This window comes from Geotrypetes seraphini, chromosome 11 (genome assembly GCF_902459505.1).
Source record: "Geotrypetes seraphini chromosome 11, aGeoSer1.1, whole genome shotgun sequence".
Taxonomy (NCBI): Eukaryota; Metazoa; Chordata; class Amphibia; order Gymnophiona; family Dermophiidae; genus Geotrypetes; species Geotrypetes seraphini.
The window spans coordinates 31,493,657-31,515,013 of NC_047094.1; the positions used below are offsets into that span (position 1 = coordinate 31,493,657).

The 21,357-nt window shown below is 42.6% G+C and overlaps 1 protein-coding gene across 2 annotated transcripts in view; it reads left to right on the forward strand.

Annotated features, from left to right (window-relative positions):
• Positions 1 to 21,357, forward strand: part of MYH11 (myosin heavy chain 11) — a 211,926-nt gene that overhangs the window by 155,897 nt on the left and 34,672 nt on the right. For both annotated transcript variants that reach the window (XM_033915087.1, XM_033915089.1), the window contains 9 exons: positions 1,840 to 1,971; positions 2,557 to 2,763; positions 5,297 to 5,434; positions 7,607 to 7,730; positions 11,766 to 11,937; positions 12,690 to 12,902; positions 15,254 to 15,398; positions 15,764 to 15,970; positions 20,547 to 20,651. In XM_033915087.1, the coding sequence (XP_033770978.1) occupies positions 1,840 to 1,971; positions 2,557 to 2,763; positions 5,297 to 5,434; positions 7,607 to 7,730; positions 11,766 to 11,937; positions 12,690 to 12,902; positions 15,254 to 15,398; positions 15,764 to 15,970; positions 20,547 to 20,651 (1,443 nt within the window). The remainder of the gene's footprint in view (positions 1 to 1,839; positions 1,972 to 2,556; positions 2,764 to 5,296; positions 5,435 to 7,606; positions 7,731 to 11,765; positions 11,938 to 12,689; positions 12,903 to 15,253; positions 15,399 to 15,763; positions 15,971 to 20,546; positions 20,652 to 21,357) is intronic.

Genomic DNA, 21,357 nt, shown 5'->3' on the forward strand with positions numbered 1-21,357 from the left:
GAAGGTGGGTGTAGACACGGGCACAAAGTAACGTGCAAACATTATAGAATGCTATAAAACACACATGTGTTGTAGCCACTTAGATGAAAGCAATTGCACCAGCTCTGGCTGGCATAGTGTTTATATCTAAATTATATGCACATATCCTGCCTGTTACCCTAGTATTCTATAAAGGAAGGTAGGCATCTAGGGCCCAATTCTATAATTGCCACTAAATTATAGGCACCTAGGAATGCACGGGGAACCCACGCTTAGCGCTTATCAATCTTAAGTTAGGTGCCATTTATAGAATCACGCTTAGCGGTGCCCAAAGTGGACTTAGGCGCCAGGGTTTTCTTGGCGTAAATACCGGCGCCTAAGTGCATTTTAGGGGCCTACGTGCAAAGCACATCCATGATCTGCCCCAAACTACACCTACTTCCTGGTAGGCACCTAGGAATGCACGGGGAACCCACGCTTAGCGCTTATCAATCTTAAGTTAGGTGCCATTTATAGAATCACGCTTAGCGGTGCCCAAAGTGGACTTAGGCGCGCCCTATTTACGCCAGGGTTTTCTTGGCGTAAATACCGGCGCCTAAGTGCACTTTAGGGGCCTACGTGCAAAGCACATCCATGATCTGCCCCAAACTACACCTACTTCCTGGTAGGCACCTTGGTGAAATCCGGACATCTGGTAACCCTACTCTTTCAGGGCTTTTGTCTAATATCTGCAGTACAACTCTAGTTGCTAATATTTTATTTTGTCAGAAATAATTTGACAAGGGATGCCAGTAGAATTTGCACATTACAGACAAAAGCAGTCAGTAATGTGCACAGGGCTTCACTTCCATAACCTATTGACTTACTATAAATGAATCAGTGTACGGAGCAAATAGGTTACAGGAGGATATTGATGGTCTAGAGCAGGGGTGTCAAAGTCCCTCCTCGAGGGCCGCAATCCAGTGGGGTTTTCAGTATTTCCCAAATGAATATGCATGAGATCTATTAGCGTACAATGAAAGCAGCTCATGCAAATAGATCTCATGCATATTCATTGGGGAAATCCTGAAAACCCCACTGGATTGCGGCCCTCGAGGAGGGACTTTGTCACTTGTGGTCTAGAGACACTTCAAATGTTTTGTGGCCATGACCCCCTTATCACAGCCACAGAAAATGTGCAATCCCCAGAGATGTGGGCCGATGTCTCTACGAAAGGACCACTCAGGTAACAATCCCATTTTGGGCTGTGACCGATTGGGAAACTCTGATCTAGACTATTTGGCTGGCATCGAATGTGTTGAGAGAATCAGAAATAGAGGCCAGCTGAATTTCGGTTTCAGTGTCGGCTTTGGTGCCAAAACCAGCCCAAAATTTGTGTTTCTCTTTGTTGCAGTTGAGGCCAAAATTGCCAGTGCATGTCCAGCTGAAACCGAAACTGTGCTGCACAGCTCCTCCTCCCCAACCAGAAACAACCCCCCTCCTGGGCCTACCATGTCATTGGTAGCTAATGGTGGAATAAGTGATCCCTACTCACTTCAGTTCACACCAGCTCCTGTGTCAAAATGGCTTCTGGGACCTCCAGCGGAAGGAGACTCTTTCTGGTTGGGAGTGAATGCCGTTTGGGGCCCAGGTTCATGCTAGATTCCTTTTCAGCTTCGATTTCAGCAAAAACTGAGTGGCCAATTTCGGCTGCAGGTTCAGTTTTAACTGAAATGGAAAATCCTGGTTTCGGCTGAGCTCTAAATAGAAATTCATATAATCATGTGAGCTCTGAAAAGAAATTCATATAATCATGTATACTCAGGGAGACTAGCAGATAAGATGCCTGAGAGATGAGGCTGTCCTTGTTCTTTATTATAGGTAAAACCACTATTACAAGTAACCCGGCAGGAGGAAGAAATGCAGGCCAAGGAAGATGAGCTCCAAAAAATCACAGAAAGACAACATAAAGCAGAGAACGAACTGAAAGAGCTGGAGCAGAAACACAGTCAGGTACCAGAGAGATTTTGACCATTGCATGCCTCATGGGAAACCTTTGTCAAAGCCCGCCCCTGCCACAACATTTAAGAGAGGAAGATAATCTGACACGCTTGAAAAATAACCGGAAAAGTTTCTTATTCGAAGATGCTTTCAGCCTTTAATTCTCTTCCAAAACTGATATATCTTCTTCTTTTTCCGGTTCTTTCTTTCTTTTCTACTTTTCTTTCTCTCTCTTTTTTCTCTCCTTCCTACCCCTACCTTATTGTGCATTCCATACATGTTTCTTCTTTGGACTTTAAAAACCAGATTGTAGTTAAATCCCCTTTACTCTTTTGTATTAGTTTGTTTGTATGTCGCTTTAGTTTACCCTATTTTATGTTCAGCTCTTAAATTGTAATTGTATGTCTTTTAATGCTTTTTTTATAATTGTATTTCGCTTAGAAAAACAAGATAAGCGATCAAAATCAAATTTTAATAAGAAACTTGACACTTGGAAAAACTCACCTGCTTTGTATTTTGTGGCAGATCCATCAAGGCCTAGTTCCTTATGATTATCTCTCTGAGCCCCTGTTCTCCTAACTGGTTTTGTCCATTCAGGTGGTTGAGGAGAAGAATCTTCTCCAGGAACAGCTGCAGGCCGAGACGGAACTGTACGCTGAAGCAGAGGAGATGAGAATACGTCTCACCGCAAAGAAGCAAGAGCTGGAGGAGATCCTTCATGAAATGGAGGCCAGGATCGAGGAAGAGGAGGAACGCAGCCAGCAGTTACAAGGGGAGAAAAAGAAGATGCTGCAGCACATGCAGGTAATGCAAGAACGGTCTGACTGCATGCAATAAAAGTATTTGGGTGGGAGGGTTATTGGTCTGTAAGAATATTGTAATATTTTAAGTGACGTCTATAGTGTAAATGTTTTATTTATTGTTCTTCACTTATTGAAATTATTTTAAAATGAATAAAGATTATAAAAAATATATATATATATTTATCATCTCTGAGGGCGAATGGTCCATAGACAGCTGTTGTAATGTGGGTAAGTGTCAAGTTATGGCTGTTAAGGTACCTATGGGGCTCAGAGTGAGACCAGTCATGGCAAGGGGGGTTCAGACTAGGTAGGGTTAAATAAAATCTGGAACCAGAGCCCCTCCCCCCAGGCCCACCCCATTATGGCCATATCACGCCCCAGCCCCGCCCCCTCAACATGTTCTTGTCGACCAGGAGGGCATCCACGCATGTACGGATGCAACTCAAGGACATCACTTGCGTGTGCGTTCGATGTTACCGCATTGCATCCGTGCATGTGCGGATGTCCTCCCAACTCAGTCCCAAAGAAGAAGCTTTTCAAAGCCCGGACAAAGTGCCGGGTTGTGAAAAAATGTCCGGATGCCTGGACATGCCCTCTAATAGAAAAGACATCTCCAAGTACATCTGGGCGTCTGGTAACCCTAAGACTAGGTCAAGCAACAGCTGCAAAGCACCCTTATAGTCAGGACCTACACTCATTGGGAAACATGAAAGCAACAAGAGGCATGGATCTGGAACGTGCAGATAGAAAGCACTTCAGGCCTGGAACTAGAGTTAGCTCGTAGGGTCACCCAGCTAGAACAGGGACTGGAAAAGAATCAGGGCTATGGACCTGACACTAATGTCAACAAAGGGGTCACAAAACAGAAATAAGGACTAGACATTTTCCAGAACTACAGGCCTAGAGTTGAATTCAGAAATCAGGTAAGACATACACTCAAGGCCAGATTCTATAAATGGCACCTAAGCACGCCTACATTGTAGGTGCCGCTCCACGTGGTTGTCGATCAACCACGAGATGCCACTTATAGAATCACACCTAATGGCGCCTAAGCAGACTTAAGTATCGCTAGGCACCGGTACATTAGGCCAGGTTTTACCAGAAGGTAGACGCCAGTATATTAGGCCAGGTTTTACCTGGAGGTAGACGCCAGTACACTAGGCCAGGTTTTACCGGGAGGTAGACACCTGTACATTAGGCCAGGTTTTTCCGGGCTTAATTTAACAGCGCCTAACTAAGACGCCTAGCGATGCCTAATTCCACCACACCTATTCTATACCCCCCTAACCACGCCTATGTTTCAGCTAGGCCTCATTAGGCATCGGAGGGTGCCTCAACTTAGGCGTTGCCAGGTGCCGTCTGAGTTCCGCATGGAACTCTTAAATGATCTTTTTTTTTAAAAAAAATTGTATCAATTAATTTAAATGGCGTGATCAATTACCATGTCATTTAAGCTAATTGAAACAATTTGGGTTGTGCGCAGATTTTAATTAGGTGCCTAACTAGGATGCCATTTATAGAACCTGGCCCGCAGTGACTTGGCAACAAGATCTCTGTATACAGGAAGCTTAATAGCAAGTGAGCTGGTTAGCTTTCGGATGGCTGTAAATAACTTCCTGCTTCTTAGAGATCCCTTTCTAACTGAGCTCCAGCCAATCCCTGATGCTCAGGGGTGTGATCTTTGAGGTACCGGTCACAGTCTTCTCCTCTATGGCAGTGTGCCGCAAACTTTTTGAAGCTGCTGCGCGCTAAATGCGGTGCCGCGGTTGGAGGGCATCTGGAAATGCCCATACGTTGACGCGATGACATCATGCGCATGTGTGATGTTATCACATCGATGTCCGCGCATGTGCGAATGCCCTTCAGCCGCGGTCCTAAGCCTCCTATTACTGCCAGTTGGGAAGGGGTGGGGTGCTGGAGAGGGAGAGATGCTTGCGCAGGCTGACGGCCAATAGGACACGCCTCTCGTTGTGAGAGGCGCATCCTGTAAGCAGTCAGCCGGCGCCTGGAATCTGCTGTGGCCCACAGTTTGCGACACACTGCTCTGTGATCTTTGCACACTCTAGGTCAGTGGTTCCCAACCCTGTCCTGGAGGAACACCAGGCCAATCGGGTTTTCAGGCTAGCCCTAATGAATATGCATGAAGCAAATTTGCATGCCTATCACTTCCATCATATGCAAAGCTCTCTCATGCATATTCATTAGGGCTAGCCTGAAAACCCGATTGGCCTGGTGTTCCTCCAGGACAGGGTTGGGAATCACTGCTCTAGGTTACTAGTGGTTCTGAAGGATAAAGACTCCTTTTTTTGAACTTCAGGGCCTCACCCTGGCACTAAGTAAAAATCTGTCTGATGTCATTGTTCTGAAAAAATGTGAACACCATCAGGGTCATCGCAACAGATATCTTTCCCTGCGATCCTAAACGCTTTTTTGGCTCAATGTTTTGACATTCGCGTCAGTGCATATTGTTGTTACTTCTGGTCATTCTTATGCCTGAAAAAAACTTGGGATTTTTTTTTTCTCCCCCCATAAAGGACCTTGAGGAACAACTTGAAGAAGAAGAAGCCGCACGGCAGAAATTACAGCTGGAGAAGGTGACAGCTGAAGCAAAGATAAAGAAGATGGAAGATGACATTTTGATCATGGATGATCAGAATATCAAATTAGTCAAGGTGAGCCTTAGAAACTTAGCATAAGGACAGTTATCAGAAACCTGTTCTCAGTCTCTGTGAAAAACATGGTGGGGTAATTTTATAGCATTGCGTCTATGGGAAAAGTCTAAAAAGGCCTCTATTCTATACCTACAAGCCAGGGATAGGGAACTCCGGTCCTCGAGAGCCGTATTCCAGTCAGGTGTTCAGGATTTCCCCAATGAATATGCATTGAAAGCAGTGCATGCAAATAGATCTCATGCATGCGCACGCTAACCCCGTGCTACGCGGCTAGAACTAATTAGCATCTAGCGTGCGCTATTCCGCGCGTTAAAGCCCTATCGCAGCTTAGTAAAAGGAGCCCTAAGTTTTCGTGCCTAAGGCAATGGAGGGCAATGGGCAGTTAAGTGACTTGCCCAGGTTCACAAGGCGCTGTAGTGGGACTTGAACCCAGTTCCCCTAACCATTAGGCTACTCCTCCACTCTGGCATTAAGTTAGGTTAGCTGATAGTCTTAATACACTTTAATAAAGGGGGACCCTTAGCCCGGATTCTCTACACTGTGCTGTCATTGGCAGCCGCCGATCGTGTGTCAGTTACCGCGCTGGCGCCGTGTAAAGAATTGCGTCTTCGGCGAAGGTAGATGCTGGAAATGTAGGCCAGGGTTTTCAAGGCCCATATTTTTGGCGCCTACCTTTGATGGGAATCACGCCTACAAAGGTGCTTTACGGAGCCTAAAGCCACTTCCAGCGTTAGCCGCACCTACGATTCCAGCGCCATTTTTTAGGCATCTTGTAACTTTTAAACAGCGTTTTGGACTTAACTCAGGTGCCTAAGTCAAGGCACCATTTATAGAATATGGATGTTGGTGTTCTTTTCTGGATAACAGGGAACAGCTGAATATATCAGTACTTGGCAACTAAACTTTAATAAAGAATCCCTTCTACAAACTGTCCAATTAATCAAAAACTCAAGAAACATGAGTATGATGTACAAAAGTTACCAGATAATAACCACTATAATACTTTATTAACTTAATTAATATAATTTTTATAATTTTAATAGTCATCAAAATACTTAAGTTTTAAGTGTTTTGATGACTATTAAAATTATAAAAATTATATTAATTAAGTTAATAAAGTATTATAGTGGTTATTATCTGGTAACTTTTGTACATCATACTCATGTTTCTTGAGTTTTTGATTAATTGGACAGTTTGTAGAAGGGATTCTTTATTTTCTTTATATTAGTTAGTTTTGAATTTCCTTTGCTTTTTGTTTATCTCTCAGTTTTGTTTGATTGTTTAACTAAACTTTAATGCCAAGAAATTGTAAAGTAATGCACCTTGGGAGCAGAAATCCATGCAATACATACACCTTGAACGGTGAAAACTTAACAAGAACTACCGCAGAAAGGGACTTGGGAGTTCTCATCCGGGAAGATATGAAAGCTGCTAATCAGATGGAGAAAGTTTCAATGAAGGCCAGACAAATGCTGGGTTGCATCAGAAGGAGCTATATCAGCCGGAAGCCGGAAGTCATACTACAGTTATACAGATCCATGGTGAGACCTCACCTGGAGTACTGTGTCCAATTTTGGAGGCCACATTATCAAAAGGATGTGAAGAGATTGGAGTCGATACAGAGAATGACCACTAGGATGGTCTCGGGATTTAAAGACATCCCATATGAAGAACGCCTGATCAGACTGCGCTTAAATTCTCTCGAGGAGCGCAGAGAAAGAGGGGGGACATGATAGAAACATTCAAATACATCATGGGTCACATCCAAGTGGAGGAGGAGATCTTTTGTCTAAAGGGTCCCATGGCGACAAGAGGGCATCCACTAAAACTCCACGCCAGGTGGTCGAGGCCAGTAGCGTGCTCGACTTCAAGAGTCGATGGGACAAACAGGTGGGAGTACTACAGAGTTATGCTCAAACGATAGATACTCCAGGGAAGAAGGGTTTCTTGAGTAGGCAGACTAGTTGGGAGGGAGGGTTCTTGAGTGGGCAGACTTGTTGGGCCGTCGGCCCTTTTCTGCCGTCATACTCTATGTTTCTATGTTTGTCTTTCACTTCTTGTGCAGTCCGATATGTACCCAATGAATCATAGCGTTCTGTAAGACATATACCTTGGCACTGGATGAGTTGATTAACATAAACACACTTTTCTTTAATAAAAAAAATAAAACAGGAAAAGAAACTCCTTGAAGAAAGAGTAAGCGATTTAACCACAAATCTAGCAGAAGAAGAAGAAAAAGCCAAGAATCTCACAAAGCTGAAAACCAAACACGAATCCATGATTTCAGAACTGGAAGGTACGTCAACCCAACACAAAAAAGTTCTATCCTCCTTCTATCGACTTACAGATAGAAAAGGCAATAGATAAGTGTTATGAATAAGTACTTATTGATTTTTACTTGTCAACTTGATTAGTAATATTTATAATGTTATACAGTCGTAAGCAAGTGGCAATTATGTATCTGCTCTTTCACTGATAACATAAGAACTCATACTGGGGAATAATGACTTTAAAAACAAAAACAATAGCCAAAAAAAACCTCTAGGGGGTTACTTTTTTTTGCCTCATCTTTCCACCAAAGATTGCTTCATGTAATAAACCTGATATGCATTTGCCACTAGTTGGTTCATTTGCCTGCTTCTTTTGTGACATTTGAATAATGATTTTTGCCATAAGAACTGTCACATATTAAATCAGCAGAGTCCAACACATGCCTCATAAGAAGTTTCCATCTGGGAAAAAAAAAAAGCTACATCACCCAAGGGTTAGAGGTGACGATTTTATAAAGTCATTTTTGCACTTCTGTGACCTCATATTTACATAAATGGCTTTTATAAAATACCTAGGTCAGAAAAAAAGAGGACCTACGTTCCAAAAATTCTGGTAGATCCAAAAGACAAAAGAATGGAACAAAGTATCTAGATGTTACAGGAACTGTTAAGTGATGAAAATTTATTAACACAAAAATTCAGATATAAATATTAAAGCATCCATATAATACCAATTGTCTGTGCAAGTAACAATGTGTGATGTAGATTGAGCCGTGTGTGTGTGTGAAAAGATGCACCATGATATGAAAGTGCGAACTTTGCTAACGGGCATGGTGTAGAGTTTGGCAAGAGCATGGGAGGAGTTTGCAATATGGTCATAGATTATAAAATATGCAAATATACATGTGTATGTGGATATCTAGGCACAGACAGGTATAAACATCCACGCCTACACAGTGGCATACTAAGGGGGGGGTATGGACCACTCCGGGCGCCTAGTCGTTGGGGGCACTGGCACCTCTCTGCCCTGCTTTGACACACCATGCCACCCTCGCGCCATCCCTCCCCCCACCCCGTACCTCCATATTATCTTCGCTAATGTGAGCAACTTCTGCCTGTTGCTCGCTCCAGCCTGGTTCCCCTCTAAATCACTTCCGGGTCACGAGACCAGAAAGTGACATCAGAGGGAATCCAAAGCTGGCGCGAGGAGCATGCGTGCAGAAGCCACTTGCGCTGGCAAAGATTTAAAGGGACGGGGAGGCAGAGAGAGTACAAGTGTGGAATGGTGGGTGGGAAGGACCGGGGGAGTGCGGAAAGAGTGGGGGGGGGGGCGGAGAGGAGGGTGCGCGGGGCACAGAGGGAGGCACCACCGTCCCAGGCACCTCCTATCCTTACTATGCCACAGCGCCTACAAAACAGGCATGATTTATGCCACTTACATTAGTATTTTACAAAGAAGGGCATTTTCGAAAGAACATCCAAATCACAATTGGGATGTACTGCTCATAATGAATGTCCAGAAAAACTGTCCATCTCACAACCATTTTCCAACAGGAAGATATATACAGGATGGAGTCGCTCCAGAGGAAGGCTTCTAAAATGGCCAGTGGTCTGTGTCATAAGGCGTACTGGGCCAGACTTAAAAAGCTCAATATCTATACTTTGGAAAAAAGGCAGGAGAGAGGAGATATGATAGAGATGTTTAAATACCTATGTGGCATAAATACGCATGAAAGAAAACTCCAGAGTGAGAGGGCATAGAGCAGTGAATCGCAAACTGTGTGCTGCGGTGAGATTCGAAGTGTGCCGGCTGACTGCTTACAGGATGTGCCTCTCGTCCTGTAGAGAGGCACATCCTATAGACAGCTGGCACCTCTCCTCCTCCCTGGCACCTCTACTGCTCTCCGCCCATCTCCTGTTTACCCACACACACATTGCCGGCTGAAGGCCCCATCTGCAGGGTCTTCGCACACGCACAGACATCGACGTGATAACATCACGCGTGTGTGATATCATCGCATCGACGTTTGCGCACTTCTGGGTGCCCTCGAGCCGCGGCCAACTGTTTAATAATAATAATAATAACAGCTTATATACCGCAATACCGTGAAGTTCTATGCGGTTTACAAAAATTAAGCAAAGGTACAAATTGATTGACTTTAAGAGGGGAGGAAGAAAGAGGGTTAATTGGACAGGAAATCCATTTTTGAGGAGAGAGTGATCAATAGAACAAGTTAATCGCTATAGAGGGGAGAAAGAAGAGAGGATCAGTTGTCTAGATACTTTAGGAACAGGTGTGTTTAGTGTGCCATGGCTGGAATTAGTTTGCAAGACATTGGCATAGAATGAGGTATAGAGGTGATAGGCTCAGGAGTAATCCAAGGAAATACTTTTTTACAGAAACAGTCTCCCAGTAGAGCTGGTGGAGACAAAGACTGTGTCAGAATTTAAGAACACGTGGGACAGACACGTGGGATCTCTTAAGGAAAGGAGGAAATAGTGGATACTGCTGATGGGCAGATTGGATGGGCCATTTGGCCTCTATCTGCCACCATGTTTCTATGTTTCTAGGAAAGATGTTGGGATTTCCTGTTTGAAAATACATGAGAAGGATTTCCTTATGCTAGAGATGTCCATCCTGAACTACCATTTTACAAACTGAAACATTTAAATCAGTGGTTCCCAATCCTGTGCTGGGAGACCCACCAGCCAGTCGGGTTTTCAAGATATCCCTAATGAATATGCATGAGAGAGATTTACATACCTGTCACTTCCATTATATGCAAATCTCTCTCATGCATATTCATTAGAGATGAGAGCAGACGGTGGAGGCGGGGAAGGGCTGGGGGCCTGGGGTGGGGCTTGGGGGTCCAGATTTTACTTTAGTACAATCTTGCAACCCTATGTAAACAGAAAGTAAATTTACGCATAACTACCCTGACGCACAACCTGCTGACTTTATATAGGGGATTTGTTGTCAGCTGCAAGCTACGTTCTGCCACACTTAGATTATTGTATTGTAATTCTCTTCTGTGTGGCTTACCGAAGACATCACTTAGAGCATTTCAAGTAGCTCAGATCGCTGCAGCTAGGGTGACAGCAAGATTACCTCGCTACTCCCATGTTACACCTGTACTGGCTGAACTTCACTGGCTGCCAGTCATTTGGAGAATACAATTTAAGATCCTAACATTGGTATTTAAATCTATACGTGGTTTATTGCCTGGCAGGGGTGTCAAAGTCCCTCCTCGAGGGCCACAATCCAGTCGGGTTTTCAGGATTTCCCCAATGAATATGCATGAGATCTATTAGCCTACAATGAAAGCAGTGCATGCAAATAGATCTCATGCATATTCATTGGGGAAATCCTGAAGACTCTTGACAAATCCAAAACTTTTGGATTTGTCAAGAGTTGATTGACCTCACTTTCATCTTCATACATTTGTTGAGAAATCCTGAAGACCCAACTGGATTGCGGCCCTCGAGGAGGGACTTTGACACCCCTGGCTTAAGGTGATAGCTTCTTTTTTTGCAGCTACATGCATGCTCCTTCTTGTTCTTTAAGATCACAAGGCAGAGACTATTTGGTTATTCCTTCAATTCACTCTGTGATCAAAATTGCACATCGTGCTCACATGTTTCAAGTAGCTGGACCATCATTGAGGAACTCAGTCCCAGATTGTATTCGTTTGATCACTGACTTTTTGGCCTTTCAAAAAAAAGTTTGAAAGCTCACTTTTTTTGACTGCCATTTTCAGATTTGGGTATTTTATAGTTTTGTTATTATTCAACTTATTCACTTGTAGATGTTTTTGGAATTGCATACTGTATGGTGATGTTTTAGTTTGATTTGTTTAAGTCTGTCTAGTTTTATTATGCACGTAATGGTGTTATCCGCATAGATGTTTGATATGTGGGCTACAAATGTTTTAAATAACTAAATATAGAATGTGCATTTTTCAATAAATCTCCCTACATTTTACATTGGGATTGAGGACTTAGGCACGAGGTTTCTGGGTTCAGCATCCTTCTAAAGAAAGCCCTTGTCTTTTTTTTTCCAGTGCGTTTAAAGAAAGAAGAGAAGGGCAGACAAGAATTGGAGAAAATAAAACGGAAGCTGGAAGGAGAAGCCAGCGACCTTCACGAGCAGATCGCAGACCTGCAGGCGCAGATAGCTGAACTGAAGATGCAGCTCGCCAAGAAGGAGGAAGAGCTACAGGCTGCTCTTGCCAGGTATTCTGTCACTGCCAGCCACGTGTATAAAGGTTTTAGAAGGAGGAGAGCTGGATCCCAAGTTATGCACAAACAATATTTCTAAAGATTTTACCAAGGGTGTGTTTTGGGGCTGATACTCAAAACAAGTTATATATTCACTGGCGGATAGTGAGCATACAACATTCCTATCCATAGGTTTTTAAAAATTATACAGATAGTATTGAAAACAGACAGGCAGAAGAACTTCTCGCCTTACAGTATAGACCAGGGGTAGGCAATTCCGGTCCTCGAGAGCCACAGGCAGATCAGGTTTTCAGGAACTCCACAATGAATATGTAGGAGATGGATTTGCATGCACTGCTTCCTTGAGATGCAAATCTATGTCATGCATATTTATTGTGGAGATCCTGAAAATCTGACCTGCCTGTGGCTCTCGAGGACCGGAATTTCCTATCCCTGGTATAGACTGTCAAAGAGAAAGGGCAAGGGAAGTATCTTTTCAACCAATGATATAGTCTTTATTGAGAATTTAATAGTCCCAACAAGGTCCCCTGTTTCGGTGTATGAAAAACACCTTCCTCAGGGGACACTTGTACTGAAAAACGCTGAAGGCTAAAAGCACGTCCGTGATCAAGCAGTAGAACTCAGAATGGCATATAACCAGTTTTCAAAGTGGTTAATCGTTGCCATCTAGCTCTGCTGCTGGGCAGCCAGATCTCTTTATTGACCCCCCAAGCAAAATATGCTAAGGCACTGGTTTATTCTTTCAGGCTTGAAGATGAAATCGCTCAAAAAAATAATGCCCTCAAAAAAATCCGTGAGCTGGAATCGCATATTTCTGACCTCCAGGAGGACTTGGAGTCAGAGAAAGCAGCAAGAAACAAGGCAGAAAAGCAAAAGAGGGACTTTGCAGAGGAGCTGGAGGCCTTGAAAACAGAGCTGGAAGATACCTTGGACAGCACCGCAACCCAGCAAGAACTCAGGTATGCAGACGTGTTGTGTATGATAAGATGTAAAGTCTAAGGGACAGCTTGGTAGTGTGAAGGAGTAGCCTAATGGTCAGTGCACTGGCCTAAGACCTGTGGGAAGCAGGTTCAATTCGCAGTGCAGCTTCTTGTGACTTTGAGCAAGTCACTTAACCCTCCATTATCCCAAGCACCTATGTAAAATATGCAACCTGTTCTGATTGTAATGATAGAAAGGCAGTATATATATCACATCAATCCCCATCCTTTCCGCAAAATCTGCAGTGTAAGGATCCAGTCTAGGATCCCAGGATAATGTCAGAGTGATGTTTTCTGTAGCTTCCGGCGCTGACATGTATCTGCACAGCTCCATGTCATACCGGAAAATGCAAATACAATAAATCTGTGAAACCAGTGATGGGGCAGGATTATAGCTGCATTAAAAAATCCATGCATTTGGAGGGCAATTCTACAAAGGATGCTACAAGATAGGCACCAAAATGCTGAGCAGTAAGGCCTGGATTCTCATCGGGACGCATTTAACCAAGCGCCCACCCTGCCCCGACACACTCCCAAAATAGCCAGTTCCACCTTGGGCACTAACCGGGCATTTTCAGTGATATGTACTATGCAATTTAGCGCTGCTGAGAGTTCTCCGTTAGCCCTGGACAGGCTCTCCTGGCCATTAAAACATTTTGAATATTTGGCCCTTTTTAATTATCTTCTGAATGCAGACTCTTCTGACCCAAAGAAGAAGGTATTATCTTTAGAAGCTAGTAAAAAAAAAAAAAAAAGTATTAAATTAGTTCAATAGAAAAGCTAGCATTTTATCTTTGGTTTTTAATTTGTTTTTTAATTCATTACCTTCAAGAGTGGACTAACAAGAGACTGTAGCACCCCGAGCCAACTCTTACATTAGCACCTCTCTCAACTCCGCAGGACAGGGGAATTGAGTTCTTGTGGGGACGGGGAAAAATTTGTCCCTGTGTCATTCTCTAGTCCTGGTTCAGGCCACTGATAATAAAAGGTGCTAAAATCACAGTCTGATATCTGTTTCTCTAGAAGTTTGAAGGTAGATAGACTGGGATTTTGGCACCTTGGGCCAAGGCCTCACCTGGTCCGTAGGTTGAGCCAGCCCTGAAGGCCTCACACATTTTAGTTAACCAAATAAATTATTTGGGTTGTTGTTTGTTTTGTTTTTTTTAATTCAGGACCAGCCAATGTTTAACTTGAGGTAGGCCAAGAAGTATTGTTGGAGTTAGGACCTTACATTAAGTAGATAGCCATCTGGATAACTTTATCCTTCTAAGTAAGACCACACAAATAGCTGTCCTAGCTTAAGTTTAGGGCTACACATATTCAACCACCCTACTTAAATTTCTAGGCTGGTTGAAAATCAGCCTAAAGATAAGTGAACCCCTTACCCCAGTGTTTCTCAACTAGGTCCTGGAGCACCCCCTTGCCAGTCAGGTTTTCAGAATATCCACATTGAATTTGCATAACTCCATTATATGCAAATTTCTTTCATGCATATTCATTGTGGATATTTTGAAAACCTGACTGGCAAGGGGGTACTCCAGGACCGAGTTAAGAAATACTGCCTTACCGCACCAATTATGTTATGTTAAGCAGTACTTGTATTCCACTAACTCCCTAAAAATAAAGGCCCAAAGCGGATCACAGATAACATGACAAATAAAACAGCTGAAAGTAAAGTTTTCAATAAAACAAATTATAAGAAAAATCATAACAAATATTTCCCCAAAAAGTAAGTTTTTAAATTGTGATGAAAAAGAGAATATGTTCTAATCTGTTTTAAGTCCACAGGAAGTGAAGACCAGACCTCTTCTGCCTGATAACACACTGTTTTATATTGCACGCCTAATAGTGATGGGAAAAAAAACTAGGCAAGTGTCTAAGGTCCGAGTTGAACAAACTCTCCCCCTCTTTTATCAAGCTGTGCTAGAGGTCATTAGCGCAGGCCTGTGAAGTACATGCTCCGTTGCTCATAGGAGTTCTATGAGCATTGGAGCACTTACTCTGCCGGCCTATGCTAAAAACCTCTAGCGCAGTCTATTTGGGAAATTAAGTAAATTGATGCTAAATTGTGGAGGAGTCAATCCCTCAAATATCTTAAAAACTATACAAACCAATTTAAAAACAAATCCCAGCTCAGCCAATGCCTCCTCACATTTTCTCGGACGTAAAATCATCTTTGCAGCAGGATTGGCCTCCTATGTCATTGCATTTATTGCTGTGGCATATTCCAGACTGGTATGCATTAAAATGGCTTTTCTGTATAATTCTGGGTAGAATTGACTAGTGGCGGCTGTTTAATAAGGATTTCTTGGATGTGAATTGCTTTTCAGAGCTAAGAGAGAGCAGGAACTGACAGTGCTGAAGAAGGCTCTGGAAGACGAATCGCGAACACATGAAGCCCAGGTTCAAGAGATGAGGCAGAAACACACCCAGGCTGTGGAAGAGCTAACAGAGCAACTGGAGCAAATAAAACGGGTAAAAGAATCCAAAACCATTTTTGTTCTCTCTCAACTCAGAAAAATGTAGTTCTTACCTTTTTTTTCTTTCGTATCTGTCCATGATTTAAATGTTTTTAAAAGTATTAGTTGCTCCTAATGTGACTTTGCAACATTAAGTTAGTTTTAGTGAATATATGTTTTTATGATTACTGTACACCACCTAGAAGTCTGAATAGGTGGTATAAGAAATTTTAAATAAACTTGAAACTTGAGCCTTATTGAGCAAAGCAAAGTTTAAAAATACCTCTTCATCTTCCAGGAAATTTTAAGACCATTGTTGGGTTATCCCTGCATGCCACAAAAGAAAGATGATTAATTCTACTTTACGTTCTCTGTCTATAGGTCAAAGTAAACTTGGAGAAAACCAAACAGACAATGGATAAAGAAAATGCTGACTTGAGCAATGATGTCAGGTCATTAAACCAGGCCAAGCAAGAGGTAGAATACAAAAAAAAGAAGCTGGAAGTTCAGCTACAGGAGCTGCAATCCAAGTACAGTGATGGCGAACGTATCAGGAATGAACTCATGGAGAAGAGTCATAGGTTACAGGTAAAAGTAACATGGGAGGATGACAGCTGCATATATAATGTAGTATATCGATGCTAGTGTTCGACTCAATGGGCCTGATTCTGGAAACGGTGCCTGCTGCAGTAGGTGCTTGCAAAACGGGCACCTACCGCTTGTCAATCACCGGTAGGCGCTATGTCCAGAAACACGTTTATTTTTTGTACAGATGCTTTAAATGTAGGCCAGCGCTTTACAGGCCTGCATTTAAGGCGTCTGACTCGCACCTATGGAAGTGCCTAGGTATGCCTACGGACGCCTAAGGCTACTTCCAGCATAAGACACACCCACGTTGTTCACTGCATTTATTTTTTTTAAAAAAAACGTGCGTCCCAATTGGTCCGTTAGATGGCGACAGGACATCTACTGCCACCTACAATCGGTTACCGTTTTGAGAATAAGGCCCAATGTGGCCAGCAATTCCATTTTCATGTTCAATGGTCCACTATGCCGTTTTAAACTTGCCAATGCAAATTCTAAAAGATTCAGGGTAGGGTTAAAGATCTATGTGCACTAATGGGCCCATGGCAAATAGTTACTAATGAGAGGTGTACACCTTTTCATATGCTGCAAAAATGATTCCAGCCAGATTGCAGAGCGATTTGAAAATCTAATCTAATACACAATTTATTGACCACAGTATACCAAAAAGGTTCAAGATAATATACATTCAAAGAGGCCGTAAAATCTATGGGAAAATACAAAAGCAATCAATAATTAAAATATCATCCTAACATGAATATTATAACAAGTCATAAAAAAGGGTTTTCAAATTTTTACAAAACCTTAAGTAATTGATATCCATCCTAATGTAAACAGGTAGATTATTCCAAATTGTAATGGCAGCGTAAGCAAAAGAGGAGTTGAGCTGTTGTTTATATCGTACTCCTCTAATCTGGGAAATATGGTAACAAAGTACCGCATAACCTGGTGGAAGAATAATGCAAATGAGAAAAAAGCAAGATCAGATTATCTGAAGAGTCAGTCTGTAATATATGATGAACTATGCAAACTTAATTCACCTCTCAACCGATAGCCAGTGAAGATTCTTATACGCTAATGCAACACTTTCATATCATTTTTAGGCCAAAAATTAATCTATCCGCAGTATTCTGAAGCAACTGCAATTTTTTGATTAGTTTTGATGTTAAGTTCAAATATAAAGAATTGCAGTAATCAAATTGAGGAAACCCTAACATCTGAACATGATATCTTTTTGAAAAGCTCTACTTAGAGAATGACATGGTGACAAAATTCATCATCATTCCCGTCCCCGCGGATAACCGCGGGAAATAATCCCATGTCATTTTCTAGTGTCTATTTCAACCTCAGTCCTTCTACACCAGCATTCTTCAAAGCAAAGCTTGTGGGTCATGGTTGTGGCCATTCATACTCTGATTCTTATGTGAGCCAAGGATAATGAAGCCATTGTGACATCACTGATGTGATTGGCTCTTAGACACTGGTGGAATGAGGCATTATGACATCACAATATCTGCTCTGGATACCAGAGACTGTCATTCTGTAGAGTCTATCTCAACCTCAGTCCTTCTACACCAGCATTCTTCAAAGCAAAACTTGAGAGTCAGTGGTTGTGGCCATTCATACTCTGATTCTTCCCTCTCTCCTTAAAGAATGACATGAAGATGGTTTCCCGCGGTTATCCGCGGGGACGGGGACGGTGATGAATTTTGTCACCATGTCATTCTCTACCTACATTTTGCAGTACAAAATGGTTCTAGATGTTACATTTTCAAGCAGCGACTGACTAACCCTCCAACACAAATGTCTTTTAGATATGAATTGTACTTAAGGAATTTCCATTCATCGAGTTGTTCTTAATCTGAGCATAGCAATAGGAGGAATTTCAAAATGGTGAAAAATGTTGAAGTCTGGCCGCAGAATTCTCCAGAATTTTTGACAGAGTGGGCCAATTAAATCAGCTGAATGATTAAAAACATGGAAAGGGCAATTTTAACTATGTTCCAGTGGTCATGTGCCTTTTGCAAACATAAATGCCAAGAAATACTAGCATTTATGCATATAAACACTCTAAAATTTATTCTGTAAAGGTGTGTGTAAGTGCAATCAAAGAAGAAATGTTATACGAATATAGAACAAATTTATAAACAATGCAGTTATAAAGGGGTGATTTTATATTTTATATTATTGCATTTTATATGGAAAAGGGGAATGTAGATATGAAGGTTGTTCATGAGAAGTGGATTACATCCATATGTTAATTTATGTACTGTATATTTATTTTGTAACCCACCTAGGGCTAGGCGGGATATACATTTTTAAATAAATAAATAACTCTTCTCTCCCCCTTTTGCTAAGCCACGATAGAGGTTTCTACCACGGCCCAGAGCGCTAAATGCTCCGTCGCTCACAAAATTCCTGTGAGCGTCGAAACCTCTACCGTTGGCTTAGTAAAAGAAGGCCTAATTTAGGAAGTAAGGCTAGTGCTGGGCAGATTTCTACGGTCTATCCCCCTCTTCTACTACACCGTGCTAACGGTTTTAGCGCAGAGAGCTGCGCTAAATGGCCCGCGCCGCTCCCGATGCTCATTGAGTTCCTATGAGCGTCGGGAGCAGCGCGGGCCATCCAGCGCGGCTCTCTGCGCTAAAACCGCTAGCGCGATTTAGTAGAAGAGGCCCTATATGTCCAAACTGGCAAAGATAGATTAGGAAGGCTGGAGTGGGCTTCAGGAATTGTAAGTTTGGAAGTAAAGCCAGTACCAGGTGGACTTCTATGGTCTGTTCCAAAAAAAATGGCAAAGACAGGGCAGGATAGACTGGAATGGGCTTCGACAGCAACTCCAGTAGTTGGATAATTGGGAAGTAAGGTCAGCTCTGGGTAAACTTTTTTTGGGGGTCTGTTTTGAAAATGTCTGGCAGGATCAGCAGCGAAAAGTGCGGAAGCCCTGGAGGCAGAAGTTACAGGACAGAGTTTTCCTTTTATACTCCCACCCCCCTCTTTTTTAAATTTTTGGAGTCTAAGGAGTTAAGTTCAAATATAAAGAATTGCAGTAATCAAATTGAGGAAACCCTAACATCTGAACATGATATCTTTTTGAAAAGCTCTACTTAGAGAATGACACGGTGACAAAATTCATCATCATTCCCGTCCCCGCGGATAACCGCGGGAAATAATCCCATGTCATTTTCTAGTGTCTATTTCAACCTCAGTCCTTTTACACCAGCATTCTTCAAAGCAAAGCTTGTGGGTCAGTGGTTGTGGCCATTCATACTCTGATTCTTATGTGAGCCAAGGATAATGAAGCCATTGTGACATCACTGATGTGATTGGCTCTGAGGCACTGGTGGAATGAGGCATTATGACATCACAATATCTGCTTTGGATACTGTCATTCTGTAGTGTCTGTTTCAACCTCAGTCCTTCTACACCAGCATTCTTCAAAGCAAAGCTGTAAATTTTGTATTGCTTTAACAAGTGATTATATTGTCCAAAATATAAATTAAAAGAAGAAAAAGAAACGCGAGAGTAAAATGTTGTTATTTGGATTGTTGGTTTAATCATTATCCTTAATGAATGAGAATATGTTGAGGCCATAAAAACAAGACCATTCTTAGACTATTGGCATGGCCTTGGTTGTGATGCCAGTGTTCAATCATGAAGGCATGCAGAGTAGCAAGTGAGGCTCAGGCTGTCTTGCTGAGCAGTTTTGATGGACCATACAGGTCTTTATCTGTTTTCATTGGTTCATAGACAACCCCGCGAAAGACAAAGGCGCACGCCGACAACTGAGCGCAAGACGGAGGCGCGCGCCGAAGAAAATTACAGTTTTTAGGGGCTCCGACGGGGGTTTTTGTTGGGGAGCCCCCCCCCCCAGTTTACTTAATAGAGATCGCGCCGGCTTTGGGGGGGTTTGGGGGGGTTGTAACCCTCCACATTTTACTGTACACTTAACTTTTTCCCTAAAAACAGGGAAAAAGTGAAGTTTTCAGTAAAATGTGGGGGGTTACAACCCCCCAAACCCCCCACAACGTGGTGCGATCTCTATTAAGTAAAGTGGGGGGGGTTACCCCCCCGCCCCCCCATCAGAGCCCTAAAAACAGTAATTTTCTGCGGCGCTCGCCTCCGCGCTGCGCTCAATTGTCTGCGCGTGCCTTTGTCCCGGCGAGCTTTTGACCTGACACCGTTTTCATTTACTGTATTACTGCAAGGGGGCAGACATGTGGGCGGAGCATAGATAAGATATGGGTGGGGCTCCCACCTACACATGTATTTACAGAATACTGCAATTACACACATTCCTACTGCATTCCTGACTGGTATAATTGTGGGTGCTTGAAATTAGGCGTGCTGATACCGGGTTATGCCAGTATCCTGTAACAACATCTGGACACCAAAATATCATCATAGAATACGCACTTATTGCACATTATTGTATCCTGTAACAACATCTGGACACCAAGATATCATTATAGAATACGCACTTATTGCACATTATTGGGGCACCCAACTGGAGGCCCCCTTAAAGTGGCAGATCTATAGACTGTGATGCCATCTTCTTATCTAAACTGTGTTTCTTTAGGTTGAAGTTGAGAATGTCACCGTCCTTCTCACTGAAGCTGAAAGCAAGTCCATCAAACTCACTAAGGATGTTGCAAGCTTGGGATCTCAGCTGCAAGATACTCAGGTAGACATCACATCTCTTTCATCACTGATAACATTGCAATTCTGCACAAGCAAAAGAGAGCAGAGCCTGTGAACCACCTTAGTATACAGAGAAGATAAAAGTAGCTATCCTAGTTTCTGCTACTTCCCTCATGACAAATCATTTTTATTTTTTAAATTTGTATTTAGATCACACCTTTTTCAAGCTGAATTATGTAAAAATGTAAAGGTACACTGTTGAAAAAAGAGAAAGCGTTAAGGACATTATTTTCTCATTGAACTAGAAATGAATGTTCAGCAGATTTAAAGATGTAACTGGCCCTTATAAATGGCCCTTTCAAAAAGCACATATAACAGAAAGCATTCAGTGCAAGGCCCGGGAGTCAGTGATGGACCCTGGAGACCTCTGAGGCCAATGGGGGTATTATTCTTTTTTGCTACTCTTCCTCTCTACCCAGGCTCAGGACAGAAAGGGGAAAGTGGATGGGGGATAGCTGCATGTTTGAAGGGCAAAGCATTTCTCAATAGATAATAGAGCATGCGTTTGGAAATGCTCACAGTCTTGAGGATAACCCCCCCCCCCCAAATGAAGTCTGAAGGTGGGCTGGTAGGGATGGATGTCATTTTGACACACACTGGTCAACTGTATCATGGCCCTGCTTAGGAAGATGTTTGGTGGCTCTCCTTCAGCTCATTAGAATTCAAAATGGCTGTTGATTAAAAATTAA